General features: G+C 34.6%; 1 protein-coding gene across 7 annotated transcripts in view; it reads right to left on the bottom strand.

Moving 5' to 3' along the window:
• Window positions 1–1,382: 1,382 nt before the first annotated feature.
• GHR (growth hormone receptor) overlaps window positions 1,383–21,233 on the bottom strand; it is a 307,791-nt gene continuing 287,940 nt past the window's right edge. For all 7 annotated transcript variants that reach the window (XM_011966449.1, XM_011966443.1, XM_011966460.1 and 4 more), the window contains 4 exons: window positions 12,586–12,751; window positions 10,446–10,536; window positions 5,100–5,169; window positions 1,383–4,772 (listed from right to left, as the gene is read on the bottom strand). In XM_011966449.1, coding sequence (XP_011821839.1) covers window positions 3,801–4,772; window positions 5,100–5,169; window positions 10,446–10,536; window positions 12,586–12,751 — 1,299 coding nt within the window. In that variant the 3' untranslated portion in view covers window positions 1,383–3,800. The remainder of the gene's footprint in view (window positions 4,773–5,099; window positions 5,170–10,445; window positions 10,537–12,585; window positions 12,752–21,233) is intronic.

The following is a 21,233-nucleotide window of genomic DNA, read 5'->3' as shown; positions in this document are numbered from 1 at the left end:
ATGAACTGTAACACTCACTGCGAAGATCTGCAGCTCAACTCCTGAAGCCAGAGAGACCATGAACCCACCAAAAGGAATAAACTCTGGACACATCTGAACATCTGAAGGAACAAACTCCGGACACACCATCTTTAAGAACTGTAACACCACAAGGGTCTGCAGCTTCATTCTTGAAGTCAGTGAGACCAAGAAGCCACCAATTCCAGACATATTTACATCTAGGTCTTAAATTCTAAACTGTCAAAGGAGACTGGGGCAAATTATGTGGGATCTTGGATTCCAAACTAAAAAGTTTATATTTAAGTAACTTCTGGTTTTTCTGGTCACTATTTCTTACCCATATAACAAGCACATAAAAAGACATATTTTGGTAAAAAATATGTAAATATGTAAATATTATAGCACTTGAATAAAGTGTTAGAAACTTTGAGAAATTGAAATGCTGAAACGTGTGTAGCCATTTTCAACACATCATTAATCTTCTGAAACAGAACTGTGTTACTTCAATCCATGGAAGTAGGCAGGCTTCCTTTTCCCTATACCCCTCATACCTTAAAGCATCCATATGAAGAATCCCTGAGGCTTCACTCCATAGTTCTTTCAGGTAATGACTGCTCACAGGGCAGAAGGCAGCAGATGAAGACTTTTTTTTTTTTTTAAATATAACCCTCGAGTATTATAGAAAGTTGTGGCACTTTGCATTCGACTTGCTGAAGTAATACCTCATTGTTTAGTAGATTTATCAATGTCATCACCAGATTCCTACATTTCAGAATCCAGTGCCTGCTCAGGAGCCTAGGGTTCAGTAGCCACCTCACCTGCAGCCTGCCTCCTGCTGTAGGAATCTATACTTCATGGCTCTCTCAAGCTCCTACACAACCTACCGAATCAGCTTTTCTCCCAAGCCTGACTTATTAGCTGATTCCCATGATAACAAGCAGCTAGTCCAATAAACTGAGTTAGGCCAATGGGTGAATGGCAGAGGAAGAGCTGCTTTCCTTCCTTCCAGACAACATGCTCAAGCTGGAAATATAAAGATAATGCTCACATGTCACTCTCCCTCACCCCACACCCATGTCATTTATTTTCTATGATGCATCAAATACACGGCTCTATGAACCTTTGCCCATGGGGAGTCACAGCCTAAGGGGAGGGCCAAGCCAGTAGGATATTTCTGAGCTGGGCTTTTGTCTCCTCAAAAAATAAGGGAAGGGGTTTATGTTTCCCTCCCTATATCCCAGCCCATAAAAATCTCCATACCCAGTGCTGATGTATTTGATCCAGTGGTGCTAAGCTCTCCTTACAATGATAATTCACAGTATACAGAGTGGTTTAGATGATTTTTATGTTGGTGTTTGATAACAGAAGCACACTATCAGGAATCCAAGAAAATAAATTTATTAAACTTTGAAGGAAAAAATCCACAGAAATAAAGAGAGTTAAATATAAACTGCCAGACACAACTAGTCATACTAGTGAATAATGGCTTGTGTGGCCACCAAAGTACCAAAATGACATTCTGAGACTGATTGAGGTATTTAGCTATTTTTGGCTATAGAAATGTTGTCAGGCTGTTGTGAAATAGTAAGATAGTCTTCCAAACACACAGCTTTGAATTGAATTAGGTTCTACACTGATGATACTTTATATGAAACTAAATTATGTAGCTCTTGGAGAAAACCATAGCAGCAAAGTAGCAGAACATCTATTAAACATCTATTACAAATAACATGTTGAACTTTAAACACTCAATTCTAGCTTTTCATAGCCCTTCCTGCAAGAAAGGGAATTCAAAATTATCAGGCATTAAGCTTGCTTCCTAAAAAAGGTCTGCGATAAATGGGAAATACTATTTAAGTTAAAGCTAACTTCAAAGTTTTAAGCTTTTTTTTAAAAATGAGAAGTATTCTTCACTGAGATGAGATTCTTCTTTTTCATAAACCTTTTCAGGAAATATCCCAATGCTCTTAAAAATGATGTTTAGGGTCGGGCGTGGTGGCTCACGCTTGTAATCCCAGCACTTTTGGAGGCCAAGTTGTGTGGATCACGAGGTCAGGAGATTGAGACCATCCTGGCCAACATGGTGAAACCCCATCTCTGCTAACATACAAAAAAATTAGCCTGGCGTGGTGGTGCGTGCCTGTAGTCCCAGCTACTCAGGAGGCTGAGGCAGGGGAATCGCTTGAACCTGGGGGAGGTGGAGATTGCAGTGAGCCAAGATCACGCCACTGTACTCTAGCCTGGCGACAGAGTGAGACTCCATCTCAACAACAACAACAACAACAACAAAAACTGATGTTTAGGATATTAAGGGATTGCAAAATAATTTATAAATTATTGAGGTCCCTTCTTTTTCTTCTGAATGCTTGCTTTGAGGCCAGTCCACTCAGAGAGGAAGTAAAAAATGATGAAACTTCTTCCTTTGCTATTTTAAATAAATCCTATAAAAGATTTAGTGAGAAAGAAAGTTTCTTTTAGAGGTTTAAATAATTTTCAGTTATCTGTGGGGACTGAAAACCTTGTTTCTTCTATGTTCTGTTCATCACCATGAAAAATGAGTATGTGTCTGGTTATAGGCTGTGAAACAAAAACCTATTTCTTGAACTCTTTGCTTGATTACCCAGTTAATTTCATTTGATTTGCTTCAACGTACAAAATGCTTCTTGTACCTTATTCCCTTCCTGGATAATTATGTAACAAAACCAAGTTGGGTGTGAACAGATTCTGCTGCAGAGGCTATAGATCTTCTCTCTCACCATCTGCACACACTAAAAAACTCACTCCATGTGCAACTGTAGCACTTAAGCATCTTGGTCAGTATGAACCAGCTACGATTTCTACTTCTCTTAGCATGTATTTTTTTGGCATGAACCAAGATTTGGTGAAGAAAGGTTTTCTTTTTTTGCTTTTACTTCTTTTGGTGCCCGGTAAGTTGATCTGTGCAAACACTTTAAAGTTTTCTGAATTAACAAATATTTGTTTAAAAATTTGCTAAAAAAATATTTGTTTAAAAAAAAATTATGTTCCAATAATGCAGATTACTACAATCATTTTAGAATTGTTGAAGGAGTCTGGGGAGGTATAAAAGGGCTTTGTAAAAAACTAGTTTGTTTTTCTTTAGGTGCATTAGCCAAAACATGAAACCAGCTTTAGACTGTAGTTGCTATACTCCTTAGAGGGGTCACATCAACTGCAGTACACAGTGTGTAGTGTAATATAAAATAGCCATGTTTGAAGTCTAAATTATTAAAAATATCTTTATCAATTTTATGTCAAAATAAATGTTTTACATATCCAAACTATTTTTGCCTTCTTGCTTACAGTTTGATTTTCTCACCTCTAGTTTTAATTTAATTTTTTAAATAAAAAAGCTTTTTATTTAAGAAACAACAAAAAATTAGCCTGTGCTATGGTTTGCATTCAATTTTCCTGAACTGCAAAAGCCACCTGATTTTTTCGCTTTTTCAAAAAGCGTGATTTACTACACATTAAAAACATAGCCATTCAATGCTTAGTATCAAAAATTAACACTCACAATAATAAGACAATCACTGCTACTAAACAGTCTGACACAATTCTTTAAAATATTTACATTGCACAATAGAAATAGCTATCTGATTGAGCATTCTTCTTATTTTTTTAACATCATATTTCAGCATTTCGGGAAAAGGCATTTTAGAATCCATATCCCACCCTGTCACCCCTGCAAAAAAGGTTTAAACATTGTTTTGGTTTAAACATTATTGCCCCAGCCAATTCTTTGCCATTAAATACGTAGCTCTTGGGAAATCAAAGAAAGGCTAAGGCATGATTTTGTTCAGTTGGTCTGTGCTCACATAGCCACACGACGAGAGAAACTCTTTGCCAGGCAAGGGCAAGGCAGTTGCATTGAGTATGAGGCCCTGTGGGGACTGTACTATATGAATGGAGGTATAGTCTGGGACAGGCATCTCAGAACCTGGAATATGTTCTGTTGTCCCAGGCCTCCCAGCAGTAGTGGTAAGGCTTTCGGTGGTGATGTAAATGTCCTCTTGGTTAAAGCTTGGCTCTATGTGTGATTCAACCTTGACGTGAGGAGCCACAGGGATGCACTTTTTGGCATCTGCCTCACAGAAGTAGGCATTGTCCATAATGAAGTCTTCTTGGCAGAGTGAGACCATTTCCAGGTGCATGTCACACTGGGACATCCCTGCCTTATTCTTTTGGCCTGGGGAAAGGACCACACTCCCTGCTGGTGTAATGTCGCTCACCTGGGCATAAAAGTCGATGTTTGCCAGTGAACTTGGATTGCTTAGCTGAATATGGGCAGCTTGATGAGTTGACTCAGCTCCATCAGTAGGAAGTGGTTGTGGCTTGTTTTTCTCTGCTTGGATAACACTGGGCTGCTGAGTAGCAGGGCAAGCATCATGATAAGGTGACTTATTTTGATTCTTCTGGTCAAGGCATAAGAGATCTGCTTCCCCTTTTAACCTCTGTGGCTGAGCAACCTCTGAGGTACCCTCATGTATGTTATTGGCATTGAAATCAGTCTCCAGAATGTCAGGTTCATAACAGCTGGTACGTCCAGAGTCGCCATCCTTCACCCCTAGGTTACTATGTGATTTCTGATGGTCACTGCTTAGAAGTCTGTCTGTGTCTGATCCCTCATTCTTTTCATCTGGCTCATCAATATCTAGCTCAATAAATTCAACCCAAGAGTCATCACTGTGGAATTCGGGTTTATAGCTATCATGAATGGCTAAGATTGTGTTCACCTCCTCTAATTTTCCTTCCTAGAAAATAGAAAGAAAATGAAGATCTATGAAAAGAAACTCATAATAATTAAATGAATTAGCAAATGATGTTCAGAGATTAATTATGGTTACAATAAGAACAACAGTAACAAAACATATCACAAAACATAAATTAGTGCATAACTTTTTATACATATGACATTTTCTTATTTTTAAGAGAGAATATTTTAAAAAATTTTCTCTAGGAGACGAGATACAAGAAAATTGAATGTGATATATATAGCTTACAGAAAACTTTAAACATATGACAGGATTCTTCAGGTGTTAATTAGTACTGGCCACAATTTAGATGAAATTATTAATTACCTTGAGGAGATCTGGATCGATTCCTTTAATCTTTGGAACTGGAACTGGGGGCAGAATCAGCATTTTAATCCTTGAAAACATATAAAATTTTGGTTTTGACATCTTAAAAGCTACATATTCTCAATTATAGCAAAAGATAGAAATAAAATATTGGCAATACTATTACTTTTCCAAATATTCTGGTACTTTATATAAATTGGAGTATGAGAAACAGAAGAAAATATTAGATAGCAAATGAGAAAGAAAAATTGTAGAAGGAAAAAAAAGAACAATTAAAAAACCCGAAAAACCTCATCTGAAGTCTATTAAAAGAAAATGTGTTTTTCCCACAATCCTTTTTTTTCTTAATGCTTTTTTATTTTCAGCCAGATTTAGTATTTGAAAGTAAGACATTTAATTTCATCTGAAGCTGATTTCCATGTCAGCTATAAGGCAATTCCAGTGTACATCTCATCAGTAATTTGTACAGAAAAGAACGAACGAAAAAAGGGTCAATACACATGGAGCCAAGATTACTTGCACCCTTGAAAAAGGGTAGACTTGGGTAGGTTAGTTATATAGTTCATATTAATTATGAAATTATCTAAGATGATCTTATTAAACAGGGTTTTACTACAGGATTCATTTCAGATGGGACAGAGTAAATTTGAACTATCTCTAACTAATCAGTATGGGTTTATATACACAATTCTAGGATGCATTTACATTTTCTGTTGCAAATCTTTAAATTATTTTTCGGTCATAAAAATGAATAAATCATGTATCTATTTTGTACAATTAATAGTGTAATTGGAGTTTATGGTGTTTTTAATTTTTTTTAAAACTTTTTGAGACAGGATCTTAATTTATCACCCAGGTTGGAGTCCAGTAGTGTAATCATAATTCACTGCAGCCTCAAACTCCTGGGCCAAGCGATATTCCTGCCTCAGCCTCGTAAGTAGCTAAGACTACAAGGTAGGCTAATTTTTATTGTTTCATTTTTTGTAATGGAGTCTTGCTCTAGTCACTGCCCGAGCCGTCTGGAACTCCTGGCCTCAGGGCAATCCTCCCGCCCCATCCTCCCAAAGTGCTGGATTTATATGCTATAAGCCATTGTATCTGGCCTGGAGTTTATTTTTTAAAATCAAATTATAGCACTGAAAAAAGGCTCAGATATTATTCCAAACAATTCATTTAACTTTTAAAAAAACTCCTGACTATTCAGAGATGACACTGTCATGAAGAGGTGGTAACCTGATTTTTGGATATCAGTTGCTATTCCACTCAGTGTGAATGGTCAGTCTAGTCCATTCCATAAGGAATACATTCTCTCAATATTTCTACTTGCCATTTTACCTAATCCAAGCAATAAGGGAAATTCCATTTTATAAATTGCATTAAGTAGCCTCTACTACTCAGTGGGGCAAATGTTAAAGCAAATTCTTACTAATGAATTACAGATATAGAAATAAGCAATACAAATTATTAATAATAACTACTCTCATTTTTTAGTGCTTCTGATAAATCAGACGCTGTGGGATATATTTTGCACTAAACTGTGGGTCACTAAATTAAGGTCTGTGGGCCAAATCTGGCCTGTCACCTGTTTGTGTAGATAAAATTTTATGAGAACACAAGCATCTTCATTCATTTCCATATTGTCTATGGCCACTTTCATGCCACAGTAGCAGAGTTGAGTAGTTGTGACAGACACTGTATGGCTTGAAAAGCATAAAAATGTACTCTGACTCCATGAAATCAGTTTGTGACCCCTGCACTAAACATTTCACTTAATCCTTATGACTCCCAGGGAGGCAGATGATATATATGTGCAAAAACTTGGAAAATTAAGGAACATGTTCAAATCATGCACTGATAGTTGGCACAGTTGGGGCTCAAACCCAGAGAACCTGACTCCAAACCAAAACCCAGGTTCTTTGCGTCATGCTGCTGTTTTGCTGTTTTTTTTTTTTTCTTCTTGATTCTGCATCTCTAAATCGATATTTCAAATTCTCAAAAACATAAAAAGATGGAACATAACTCTAATTACAGGAAGCAAAGGTTTCCAAATGGCTGATGTTTGACTTTGTGACGTGTGCTTCTCCTTTTTGAATAGGATGATGCATTCAGGCATGTGCTAGTGGTTTTCTAGGGGTTGTAGTGACCTTATGTCACAGTGGCAGACCATAAATCTAAGGGGCCCAAGCAGGTCATGCAGATGAATAAAGCAAGCCAGTTGCAAAGTCATTAGGAGGAATGAGGATGGTGGCACATTAAAGAATGTGTGCCAGTCCCAAATAGGACAGCTGGTTGTCTGCTGCAGCATATGCCGCCTTGTTCAGTTTCACCACATCTTTCATTTTTTAAAAGATAATCTCCAAATCTGGATTTTTGTGTGAAAATTCTGTATTTTACAAACACTTTGTAGGAAAATCTTCACTCTAAAATCAAAACTAATTAAAATAAAATAAAATGTGAATCTGTAGGCTGAATGTGGCTATTGGTTTGGAAGTTCTATTTTAGGCTGATTCAGTTATTTCTTTCCTCAACTGGTAACAGCTCAAAGGCTGGGTGGGTTGTGTGGTAGGAACCAGTATAGCCTGACTTGAAACTAAGTTTGTGATTTTGTATGACATACAAATAAAATTATAAATTTTGCTAGAGTTGACTCAATTAACTGGATTAAAGCAGGGTGAAGTGGGTTGGATAATGAATTGTGGACTCACAAAATTTCAAAGGCATGTAGGACCTGAAGCCACTTTACAGCCCTACAGTTCTAGGAAAAATCTCATTCTTTGTAGTATCAATTTAATTGTTGGAACTACATGTTCTGTCCATACTTGCTGACAAATATTTGCTACTATTTCCCACTTTCAGTAGAACATGCAAATTTAGACAATGATAAGGGTTTTTATTGGGCAAATGAAAAAAAAGTTAATTCTTTCCTACAGAAAATTCAATTTAGTGCAGGAAAATTGGGAGAACAATAAAGATTTCAAATCAATTGTAGAATCTGGTGATTTTGACTAAACATTATAGTTAAGAATTTCATTATTTATAAAAAGCACTCTATTAGAAGTAATATGTTTTCTTGGAAATCCTACTTTTTGAGAGGATAATTTTTTCTTCCTAATATTGTTAGCTAATATAACTAAACAACATAACAAATTGACTTGGCCTTCACAATGGCTAGAAATTCACAACTAATACTAAGAGCTAATTACTTTATATACCTCGTGAGTTTATCTACTGAAGTTATGTATAAATTTCCCCACCAGATATATAGATTAATAAACTGAAATTAATCAACAGAATAATTTGGTTCTTTTTTTGTTGGCATTACTTAAATACACAAATTAAAAATCTAAAAATATATTTATTTTCCTGAAACAACAGAAAATTGTATTGTGATTTATGATAGCTGCTTTTTTGGAAAATAGAAATGTTGCCAGAAAGTTAGGTGCAAAATGGAATTCTGCAGAATGAATTTTACTTTCCCATTGGTTTATATTATAAAATTGGACATAAAACTCTACTGAAAATAACCCTTTCTGCATTCAGTTAGACTTTTAGCATGCTTGACACTCGAGAACTCTAGTGTCCCAATAATTCTTCTTCCTAAGAAAATTCTATTTTGAAGTTTACAAATGTTATACTACCTTACAAAACAAATTAAAATACTTTAAAATATATTAACATAGATCTCATTTTGATTTATAGATGCCTTTTGGCTTCAGCTGGAGAACCTATTTTCAATTCTAGGTAAGGGGACCAACTGCCTTGGTTAACTGGAACTGAGGGATTTCCTGGCACACAGGACTTGCATTGCTAAAAACCAGGAGAGCTCTAGGCAACCTGGGAGTGTTAGTCACCTTAGTTCTAGGAGAAGAAGCAAGGTTAACCATTGGGACTTTGAAAATACCTTAAACGGGGCCAGGCGCGGTAGCTCACGCCTGTAATCCCAGCACTTTGGAAGGCTGAGGCGGGCGGATAACCTGAGGTCAGGAGTTCGAGGCCAGTCTGACCAACATGGCGAAACTATCTAAAAATACAAAATTAGCTGGGCGTGGTGGCACATCCCTGTCATCCCAGCTACTCGGGAGGCTGAGGCAGGAGAATCGCTTGAACCTGGGAGGTGGAGGTTGCAGTGAGCTGAGATTGGGCTACTGTACTCTCCAGACTCCAGCCTGGGTGACAGAAGACTCCATCTCAAAAAAACAAAACAAAGAAAAAAACAACAAACAAACAAACAAAACAACCTTAAATGTAGGACACTGGCAATCAGTACCAATCATTTTTCCCATATTTTGTTTAAAAAAATTTCCTGTAGTGTGTAGTGAGTTTCTATCAGGAAGAAAAACAGAATAATATAAATAACATATATCATAGCTCAAGGAAAATTTAAAGATTATATAACCCATACCCTCATATTAACCATAAGAATATGGAGGCCTGGAGAGATTCTGGGACTCAAAGAAGGTCAAATAGCAATGACAAAAATGATAACTGGAACTCAAGGCTTTTGATTCCAAGAGAAAGTGGAATGAAATCTCTTTACACTTATAAAGACTTTTAGCTGTGTTTATAAATGCAGGTGAAACACAAAATCATAAATATCCAAATAATTTAAATTAAACCTGAATTTACTTGAACTCATCATCATATGAAGTCTAAAAAATGTTTTATTAGACTTAACTATCTACCTGGGTAGTTTGCCACTTAAAATTTTGCCTGTGTATTGAGATCAGGAGTTCAAGACTAGCCTGGCCAACATGGCAAAACCCTGTCTCTACCAAAAACACACAAAAATTAGCTGGGCATAGTGGTGGGTGCCTGTAATCCCAGCTACTCGGGAGGCTGAGGCAGGAGAATCACTTGAACCTGGGGGGCAGCGGCTGCAGTGAGCCAAGATCGCGCCATTACACTCCAGCCTGGGCAACAGAGTGAGACTCCATCTCAAGGAAAAAAAAAATGTCTGTATATAAGGACTGTATCAGACTCAGCCAAAGGCTCACTGATACTTGAAGTTCTGGAATGAATGGGTAAACTTGTTGAGGACTCGAGGGGAAGAGCTAGCTCTTGGATAAAGAGGTACACATCACGAGGTATGCATAGTCACCAGCCTAAACCTCTTAATGTCCTGTACAAGTCTCCAGATAGAATCTAAACCTCTAAGTTGTCTATGATAAATACAACAAATTGAGTTTTATATAAATGGTAAATATATAACTGGAGATAAAAGTTTACTAGGTTAACTAAAATATCCACTCATAATTTGACAAAGAAAATATCAAATAACAAATAGAAACGCATATGGAAATCTAAACAACCGGCAAAAAATACCAAAGAATACTACTTCACACCTACCTTTGCTGTTTAGAAAATAAGAATACAAATAGCATCACTGTTAGCCCAAATATTCCAAAGATAATAATTAAGAGCCATGGAAAGTAGAAATCTGAAACACACAATAATATTTCGCTCTCAGAATTACAAATAGTTGAAGCACAGTTTACATTTCCCTTTCCCTTTTCACAAAAAATTCAGTTTGTATTCATCTAATAAAGTCACTGATTTCTCTTGATAACCACTGAAACAGAATGCAATGACTTAGTTTTTTTCTGTTTTATGAACATCTCTGTCCACTTTTCAAATCTCCTCACATTAAAAAAACTTCAAAATAAAGAAACAGCATATAGTGCAAAATCAGTGTGTTTTATGAAAACAAACAATCTGCTTTAAGCATATTATGTGTCAAGGGAGTATCATAAAGGTTTCAGCTCTAGGAAAAAAGTGTTGCTTATTAACACACTACCTAAATAATGCCCACTTGGTTTCTTTTCTGCTTTTTTTTAAGTGTGGTGATTATCATAGCCTCTAGATTGAAGATTTATCAAAAAGATGAAGGCAGAGTTTTTATTGATAAATCATGACAGAAACTTCTTAGACACAAAGAACATATATTTTACAGCTATAAATATACATATTTATATCAAATTAAATTATTAAAATATAATAAATATATATCATGTATATTATATACATAAAATTGACAGAAAGATCACTATTGAGCTCCCATCTTCAGGTTTTAGTATACTTTGTATGAGACTTGGGGGAACCTGTTTGTAAAACTTCTATTTCATTCCTTAAGATTAAGTACCTCCCAGCTACTTTGCGGTTGGTTCCCAGTATTCTTACCACAGAGACAGAGGCTAACCACTTTTTCATAGAAATGACAGATGAAATTTATTTTAACATTGCCATTGAAAATGTAGGCCTTTATGCTGAAATAGTCTTTTCTTATTTAATAAGTTATTAAAATCCCCTAGGGAGATAATATAAGCATTTTAAAGAATTGGTGGGGGAGAAAAAATCATTTTTTGTCTTGTAGTGTCTATAATTTCGTATCAGTGACATATTCAGGAAAATAACATAAAGTTAGAGTTTCTTTTTTTGTTAGTAACAGAGGAAAAGACATTTTAAAAAATATATGTTCAGTGAATTAAATGCCACTACACTAAGCTTAAGGGTGTACAGCTATCATACTTTTAAGACCAGAATTGCATTATATCAAATAGTTTGGAAACAAGAAGTCAGTTAACTAGAGTTTAGAGAAAATGGTGCTACAGAAATTTTCATCCTAGTGCTATTTAGTATCATGAGATTCTACCTGTATAGTAAATGCAGAAATATAAATTTATTTTCTATGTAGCTTGTGGTTATCTCGTTAACAAACATATAGTCCTGTAAACGTCTGTTTTCAGTGAAGATAGAATAGAGCCAATTCCCATTTGAGAATCATAATACTCTATACTTTCTGCTCATTATTAATCAGTTTTCTTTATTTCTGTATCTAAAAGTTTTAATTCTTTTATTCTAAATTCATAGGTCCCATTTTAAAAAACTTTAATTATTGTTGTGATTCTCCTACATAGGGTTTTCAAATGTTCCATGTCTCCTTTGAGTATGACTGCCACCCTACTTATTAGCCTTTCCTCTAGGAAAAAGCCATACCTCCACTTTCTAAAACCTATGCAGCTGCTGTTGACTACCTATGCCGACTCAATATTAGGTTTCCTCTTAGATGCCACGTATCTCTCCATCCATATAGAAACATACTTTCTTCCCTAATCATCAGAACAGCTTTTTTTTTTTCCTGATTATAAATTCAAAACAAACTTACTACAGAAAATTTTCGGAACATAAACATATATAAAGAAAAGAATCATCTGAATTGTACCATCTGGAGATTGCCACCGAATTCCTGTCTCTAAACTTTCACCTGTCCCCCGGACATTTCCTGAATGAAAAATTTGGAAACTAAATCTTCCTTCTGCTTTTGCAATGAACAATATCTGTTACAGATATTGAGCTCAAGGTCTCTCACCGTGATATCTGATGCTAATATATTTTGATCTGGACAACACACTAACAGTGCAGGGTTGAATCAACTGTTATATTGACAAAAGCCAGGTTAGCTGCTATTTTAATCTTTTATTTCTTTTACCTTCTTCACATGTAAATTGGTTCATCTGAGGAAGTGTTACATAGAGCACCTCACTGAACTCGCCATAATTTCCAGAGTTTCGTCGTTTGGATCTCACACGCACTTCATATTCCTTATCCACTTTCAATGAGTACACTGGAACTGATGTTGACAATATAGGATCCATCTTTCAAGACAAAATATAAATGCATATTGGCTAAAGAATCAACAACTCAATGCAATAAACACTACAGGTATTCCCCCATTTGCATTCAGAATGGATTTTTATAAAGTAGGTAATATTTTAAAATGCATCGTGAGCATTTGCTATTTAAAGGAAGATTAAGGCAAATGAGTATGTAAATAATCATTTTTTAAATGGATAATAGTTCACAAATTTAGTTTGGTATAAACCCAAATATATGATAGACTCACTTAAAGAAATGCAGCTACAGCTGTGCATTAGTCTTCCAGATAGTTTATAAGATTAAAGCATATTAGAATTACTCTGAATGGCAGAACTATATGTCTACATATCCGGGATATTACACTTTTGTATGAAGGGAGACATAAGAACAGAAAAACAAACATATTTCCACACCAAAATAAATTGTAGCCATAGCAAGTTGTATATCAGTGTTTGATGGAAATTCTGGGTAGTCATTCACATAATAACAGAATTGGAAAAGGTCCTAGAAAAATCATAATTGCCTTTATTGAACTTCCAAATACTTTTATTAAAAGGAACTACATATCTAATACGCTTGTTCTGGAAGGCTTAAAGCCACCACAAAACAGTTTGCTATTTAAAATTTGCAAAGAAAAGTCACAGGAGTTCTTTGGTAAGAAATATCTAGGTCTCACAACCCTTAAGGTTAGGATATTCCTTTACGTTCTCAGGGAAGGGTAGAGTGAGATTGTTAGACTTTTAACACATATTGCTATCAAAGAGATACTCAACTAGTGATGCTATTTTCCTCCAAGTCAAATACTCAAAGCAGGTATTCAATGTGCTTTTCATATATATATATATATATTTTTTTTTTTGGTAGAACACCTTGTTGCTGTTTATGGAAAACTTTAAACACTCGGTTTTTCAACAGGATGGATTTTCACATAAATAAAATTCTCATAATTTGTTTTATTAAGTCAGCAGCTGGGCCTTCAGCTTCTAAAACAAGTTTTTCTTTTACCTCAATTAGTTTCTACTCACAAAGTATCTTTTTTCTGCCTCATGTGTATATGACAGGGTTTGTTTGTATTTTTTATAGGAACTTCTGAATATATGGGATATTTGCATGCCTAAAATGCTTTCTTTACGGCAGGACACTGAATACTGAACTTTATTATTTTTTCTTAGGCTTTTTTTTTTTTTTTTTTAGCCTATGTTTTCATCCTCAAAGCCGTTATTTCTCTGTTACTGTCACCAATACAATTTCTTTAAAGATTTCACTAATAGAATCAAAAAAGGGCCCTCAGTGATTCAAGTTGTGGTCCTCTCTTCATATTCTCTCAACCCTCCACACCAGCAACACCAAACTCAGATTTTGAGTGGCTCCTACTTACGTGGCTCCTATCATACCTAACCCTGTCATCTGCTTGTGCAGGGAACTGTTTCTCATCCAAGTCTAAGTGCAAGTATTGAGGACAGCTGATATTCTAAGTCTTTGCTGGTACTTTTCCCCACTCTGCTCTGCCAGATAATATACTTCTTCTATTATTAATTATATTTCATTGTGCAAATTTAGTTATACAAGCTTTCTATGTTACATTGTAAATTCCCCAAGATAACTCATTATTTTTCATTTCCAAAGCCCAGTACAACATCAGGTATACAGTGGGTGCTCAAGATATGGTGCAGATATCATGAATAATTCCATGCTATCCATTAAGTCTTTAAAAAACTGTAAGTTATTGGTTTACTAGATAAATAGCTGTAAACAACTACACGGTCATGCAAAATGTATTTACTAAAAAGGGTGGCTGGATGCAGTGGCTCATGCCTATAATCCCAGCACTTTGGTAGGCTGAGGTTGGCGAATCACCTGAGGTCAGGAGTTCGAGACCAGTCTGGCCAACATGGTGAAACCCTGTGTCTACTAAAAATACAAAAATTAGTTGTATTAGCTGGGTATGGTGGCTTGTGCCTGGAATCGCAGCTACTCAGGAGTCTGAGGCATGAGAATCACTTGAACTCTGGAGGTGGAGGTTGCAGTGAGCTGAGATTGGGCCACTGTACTCTAACCTGGGGACAGACCAAAATCCTGTCAAAAAAAAAAAAAAAAAAAAAAAAGCACACTGCACACTGCTAAGCAAATTCATATTGCCAAATGGTAACATGAATTCCTGATGCAAGCAACACACACTAGGTTTTCCCCCTTTACTTATAAACCTGTTTTCTGCTTATGATGCCTGTGCTCCATAACCAATTATATTGTTTGTTTCTTCAAGAGATAAATAAATTATTATTGATAAGCCCCTGGTCTTTGTCCAAGACCTTTGCAAATTACCAAACTTATAAAATATTGTAAATAAAAGTTATAAAGAAAAAGTTAACTGATCCCTTTGGTCTACCTAATGAGATTTAGCAGAGGTGCCACAAAAAGTGTAGCAAAGCCATGTTGGGATACAGCCCTGAACAGTTGATTAACAAAGTTACATGCTCACAAGTACCTGGTGCAGGGTGGGAGTTTCAAAGTGGTGGCTCAGTGAGATGTAACTATATGCCATGGGCTTTTAGGGATGCCATGATGGTAATTGAATCGATGAATGCTATCATACTGATTAATATCTTTGTTTTTTTCTAGGTTGTTTAACTTTTTTGTTTCAGGACTCCTTTACACTCTTAAACATTTGAGAATCCTAAAGATTTTGGTTTAGTTGGGTTATACCTATCACTATTTACCATATTAGAAATTGAAATGGAAAAAATTTTAAATCCTAATTTTTAAAATGAAAATAATAAATTGATTTTGTTAAAATAATACATTTTCATAAAAATTATTGTGCTTTCCTAAACAATAAAAAATAGAGTGAGAAGAGTGACATTGTTTTACATTTTTGCAAATTTATTTAATGTCAGACTTGAAGATGATTGTATTTTTATAACTGCTTCTGAATTAAATCTATTAGAATGTGCTATTTTGGTTGATGTAAATGAATAAAACCTGGCCTCACACAGATAAATAATGAGGAAAAGGAGGAATATTTTAATAAACTTTTCACATAACTGTGAACATTTCTGTTTAACAACAGACTAAACTCAAATGATAGTTTCTTAAAGGTTAGTGGAAATATGAAACCTGAAACTCTACCAATGAACTTTTTGTACTTTGTTATATTAAAATTAACCATTCCTCACCAACAGACTTATCTTACAAGAACTGCTAAAGGGGGTTCTTTAGCTGAAAGAAAAGGAGGCTAATTATAACATAAAAACATATGAAAGTATAAAACTCACTGGTAAAAGTAAGCACACAGTCCAATTTAGAGTAGTCTAATATTTTCATGGTAGTATGTAAATCACTTTTATTTTAGAATAAATGTTAAAAGATAAAATTATTAAAAATAACACTAGGTATAATAATTTGTTAAGAAATATGCCATATAAAAAGATGTAAGTGTGACATTGAAAATTTAAAATATGTGTGTGTGTGGGAGGGTATGTGGAATAAAAGTGTAGAGTTTTTTTATGCAAGAAAGTTAAATTGTTATCAGATTAAAATAGCCTGTTATAGCCACACGCACACACAGAAACCTAGGAATACATTTAACAAAGGAGTTGAAATATCTTTATAAGTAGAACTATAAAACACTGATGAAAGAAAATGACAGCTAACGCAAATGGAAAAACATTTCATGCTTATGGATTAGAAGAATCAATATCATTAATATGACTATACTGCCCAAGCCAATCTACACATTCAATGCAATACCTATCAAATTATCAATGCAATTTTTCACAGAATTAGAAAAAACAATTGTAAAATTCATATGGAAGCAAAAAACAGCTCAAACAGTCAAAGCAATCCTAACTAAAAAGAATAAACCCAGAGGCATCACATTACCTGACTTCAAATTATACTATAAGGCTACAGGAACCAAAACAGTATGGTACTGGTTATAAAAGAAGACACATAGATCAATGGAACAGAATAGAGAACCCCAAAATAAAGCGTCATACCTACAACCAACTAATATTTGACAAAGTTGACAAAAACAAGAAATTAGGAAAACACTGTTTAATAAATGGTACTGGGTAACTGGCTAGTTATATGCAGAAGATTGAAACTGGATCCCTTCCTTTCAACACGTACAAAAATCAGCTCAAGATGGATTAAAGGTTTAAATACAAAACCCCAAACTATAAAAACCCTAGAAGAAAACCTAGGAAATACCATTCCAGACATAGGTCATAGCAAAGACTTCATGACAAAGACGCCAAAAACAATTGCAACAAAAACAAAAATTGACAAATGGGATCTAATTAAACTAAAGAGCTTCTGCACAGCAAAAGAAACAACTGAAAAAACAATCTATAGAATGGCTGAAAATATTTGCAAACTATACATCTGACAAAGGTCTAATATCCAGAATCTATAAAGAACTTAAATAAATCAACAAGACAAAAAAAAAAGTCTCATTAAAAAGTGGACAAAAGCCATAAACAAGCACTTTTCAAAAGAACACAAACATGGGCCAACAAGTGTATGAAAAAAACGCTCAATATTACTAATAATTAGAGAGAGGCATATCAAAACCATAATGAGATACTACATCACAGCAGTCAGAATGGCTATTCTCAAAAAGTCAAAAAATAACAGATGTTGGTGAGGTTGCAGAGAAAGGGAACACTTATACCCTGCTGGTAATAATGTAAATTAGTTCAGCCATTGTGGCAAGCAGTTTAGCAACCTCTCAAACAACTTAAAACAGGACTGTCATTTGACCCAGCAATCCTATTATTGGGTATAAACCCGAAGGAATATAAACCATTCTACCCTAAAGACACATGCATGTGTATGTTCATCATAGCACTATTCACAATAGCAAAGACGTGGAATAAAGAAAATGGTAGACTGGATAAAGGAAATATGGTATATGTACACCATGGAATACGACTCAGGCATAAAAAAGAACAAGATCATGTCCTCTGCAGTCACATGGATGGAGCTGGAGGCCATTATGCTAAGCACACTAATACATGAACAGAAAAACAAATACCACATATTCTCACTTATTAGTAGGAGCTAAACATTGAGAACACATGGACATGAAGAAGGAAACCATAGATACCAGGGTCTACTGGAGGGTAGAGGGTGGAAGGAAGGTGAAGATAAAAAAGCTGCCTTCTGGGTACTATGCTTATTACCTGGGTGATGAAATAATCTGTATGGTAAACCCCTGTGACATGCAATTTACCTATAGAACAGACCTGCACATGTAACTCTGAACCTAAAATAATAGTTAAAAAATAAAACAAAAAATATCTTGAGACAAAAATGGAAACAACATACCAAACCTTAAGGGATGCAGCAAAAGTAGTTCGAAGAGCAATGGAATTTCATCGCAATAAATGCCTCCATCAGAAAACAAAGAAAGATCTCAAATTAATAACCTAATATTTTACCTGAAGAAACGAGAAAAAGAATAAACTAAGCATAAATTTCATAGAAGGAAGGAAATAATAAAGATCAGAACAGAAATAAATGAAACAGAGAGTAGAAAATATTGAGATGGTTCCATGGTTTTGTTCTTGGTTCTAGTAATGTGATTATTACGTTTATGTATTTGTGTGTGATGAGCCATCCTTGCATCCCTGGGATAAATCCTACTTGATCATGGAGAATGGTCCTTTTAAAATTACATAAAGCTTTTGAGTTAGCACATTAAAACAGTAGAAAAGATTAACGAAACAAGTTTTTCTGAAAAGATAAAATCAACCAATCTTTAGCTAGACTAAATCATAAAAAAAAAAAAAAGAGAAGGCTCAAACTAAAAACAAAATCAGAAATGAAGGAGGAGACATTACAACCAATACCATAGAAATACAAATGTTCATAAGAGACCATTCTGAAAAATTATATGCATGAGAAATGAATAAATTCCTACACACAACAACCGACTAAAACTTTCTTGAAGAAATAGAAAATCTAAATAAACCAATAATAAGTAAGGAGATTGAATCAGTAGTAAAATGTCTGTCATCAAAGACAAGCCCAGGACCTGACAGCTTCACTGGAAGCTTCACTGGAACACCAATGTTTCTTAAACTTTTCCAAAAAATGGAAGAAAAGGGGATACTTTCAAACTATTTCTTGATGCTAGCATTACCCTAATACCAAAACCATGAAAGGACACTACAAGAAAAGAAAATTATGGGCTAATATCTCTGATAAATACAGATGTAAAAATCTTAAACAAAATGCTAGGAAACTAACTCAAAAGCACATTAAAAGGACCATTCTCCATGATCAAGTAGGATTTATCCCAGGGATGCAAGGATGATTCATCACACACAAATACATAAACATAATACATCACATTACTAGAACCAAGAACAAAACCATGGAACCATCTCAGTAGATACAGAAGAAGCACTTGTCAAAATTCAATATCCTTTCATGATAAAAACCCTTAACAATTAGATATAGAAGGAATGTATTTCAACACAATAAAGGCCATGTATAACAAACTCACATCAGAATAAACAGTGAAATGTGGAAAGCTTTTCTTCTAAGACAAGGAACAAGACAAAGATGCCTACTCTTGCCACTTCTATTCAGTGTAACTCCTCTATTCTACTCTACTCTACTCAATTCAAAATCCTATTCAGAGCAATTAAGCAAGAGAGAGAAATAAAAGGCATCCAAAATTGGAAAGGAAAAAATTAAATTGTCCTTGCTTACAGATGACATGATTTTATATACAGAAAACCCTAAAGACTTCAACAAAAAATTGCTAGAACAGATAAACAAATTCAGTAAAGCTGCAGGATACAAAGTCAACATATAAAAATCAGTAATATTTCTATACACTAATAAGGAACAATCTGAGAAAGAAATAAAAAAATCCCATTCACAACAGCTATAAAAATAAAAATAAAAATAAAATAAAATACCCAGAAATAAATTTAAACAAGGAGGTGAAAGATCTGTACACTGTAAACTGTAAAACATGAAGACAACACAAATAAATGAACAGATAGCCCATGTTCATGGATTAGAAGAACTAATATTGTTCAAATGTCCCTACTACCTAAAGCGATCTACAGACTCAATGCAATCCTTATCAAAATTCCTATGTCATTTTTCACAGAAATAGAAAAAGCAATTCTAAAATTTGTCTGCAACCACAATAGATTATGAATAGCCAAAGCAATCTTGAACAAAAAGAAAAAGGTTGAAATCATCACTCTACCAACCTCAAAACATAATACAAAGCTATAGTAATCAAAACAGCATGGTACTGGCATTAAAATTACATAAAGCAATGTAAAAGAATAAAGTGGTCAGAAATAAATCCACACATTCATAGTAAATTGATTTATCACAAAGGTGCTCAGAATATACAGTAAGGGAAGGATTCTGTCTTTAAATGTTGTTGGGAAAATTGGACATCCACATGCAGAAGAATGAAATCATACCCTTATTTTATATCATATACAAAAATAAACTCAAAATTGATTAAAGACTTAAATGTAAAACCTGAAACTGTACAACTATTGGAAGAAAATATAGAGTAAAAGCTCCATGACATTGGTTTGGGCAATGATTTTTTGGATATGACTCCATTGGGCAAGGCAACAAAAGTGGAAATAGATAAATGGGATTACATGAAACTAAAAGGCTTCTGCACTGCCAAGGAAACAATCAACAGAGTGAAGAGACATTTTATGGAATGGGAGACAATATTTGAATACATCTGATAAGTGTTTAATATCTGAAATATATAAGGAACTAAACCAATTCAATAGCAAGAAAATAAATAATCCAATTTAAAAACAGGCAAAAGACCTGAATATAATTTTTTAAAAAGAAGATATAGAAATGGCCAACAGGTATATGAAAAATGCTTGACATCTTTAATCATCAGGGAAATGTAAATTTAAACCACAATGAGCTATCAGCTCACAGAAGGCATAGAGTGCACAAAGATGTTAGGATGGCTATTTTCAAAAAAAGAAGAGATAACAAGTGTTGGTGAGAATGTGGACAAAAGGGAACCCTTGCACACTATTGGTAAGAGTGTAAATTAGTATATCCTCTATGAAAAATAATATGAAGCTTCCTCAAAAGATTAAAAATAGAACTACCACGTGATCCATTATATTATTCCACTACTAAGTATATATCCAAGGAAAATGAAATCAGTATGTTGAAGAAATATCTGGGCTCCCATGTTCATTACTTATAACAGCCAAGAAATAGAATCAACCTATGTTCCATTAATGGATAAGTTGATAAAGAAAATGTGGTGTATATATATACAATGGAATGCTATCAGCCTTAAAAAAAGAAGGATATCCTGTCGCTTGTGACAACGTGGATGAACCTGGAGGATATTATATTAAGAAAAATGATCCAGAGACAGAAAAATAAATACCACATAATCTCACTTATATGCAGAATCTAAAAAAGTTGAACTCAGAAGTAGAGAGTTGAACGGTG

The sequence above is a fragment of the Mandrillus leucophaeus genome, unplaced genomic scaffold (genome assembly GCF_000951045.1).
Source record: "Mandrillus leucophaeus isolate KB7577 unplaced genomic scaffold, Mleu.le_1.0 Scaffold119, whole genome shotgun sequence".
In the NCBI taxonomy this organism is placed as follows: Eukaryota; Metazoa; Chordata; class Mammalia; order Primates; family Cercopithecidae; genus Mandrillus; species Mandrillus leucophaeus.
Note: the sequence above shows the minus strand (reverse complement) of the source record. Positions and strands in the feature narration are given on the sequence as shown.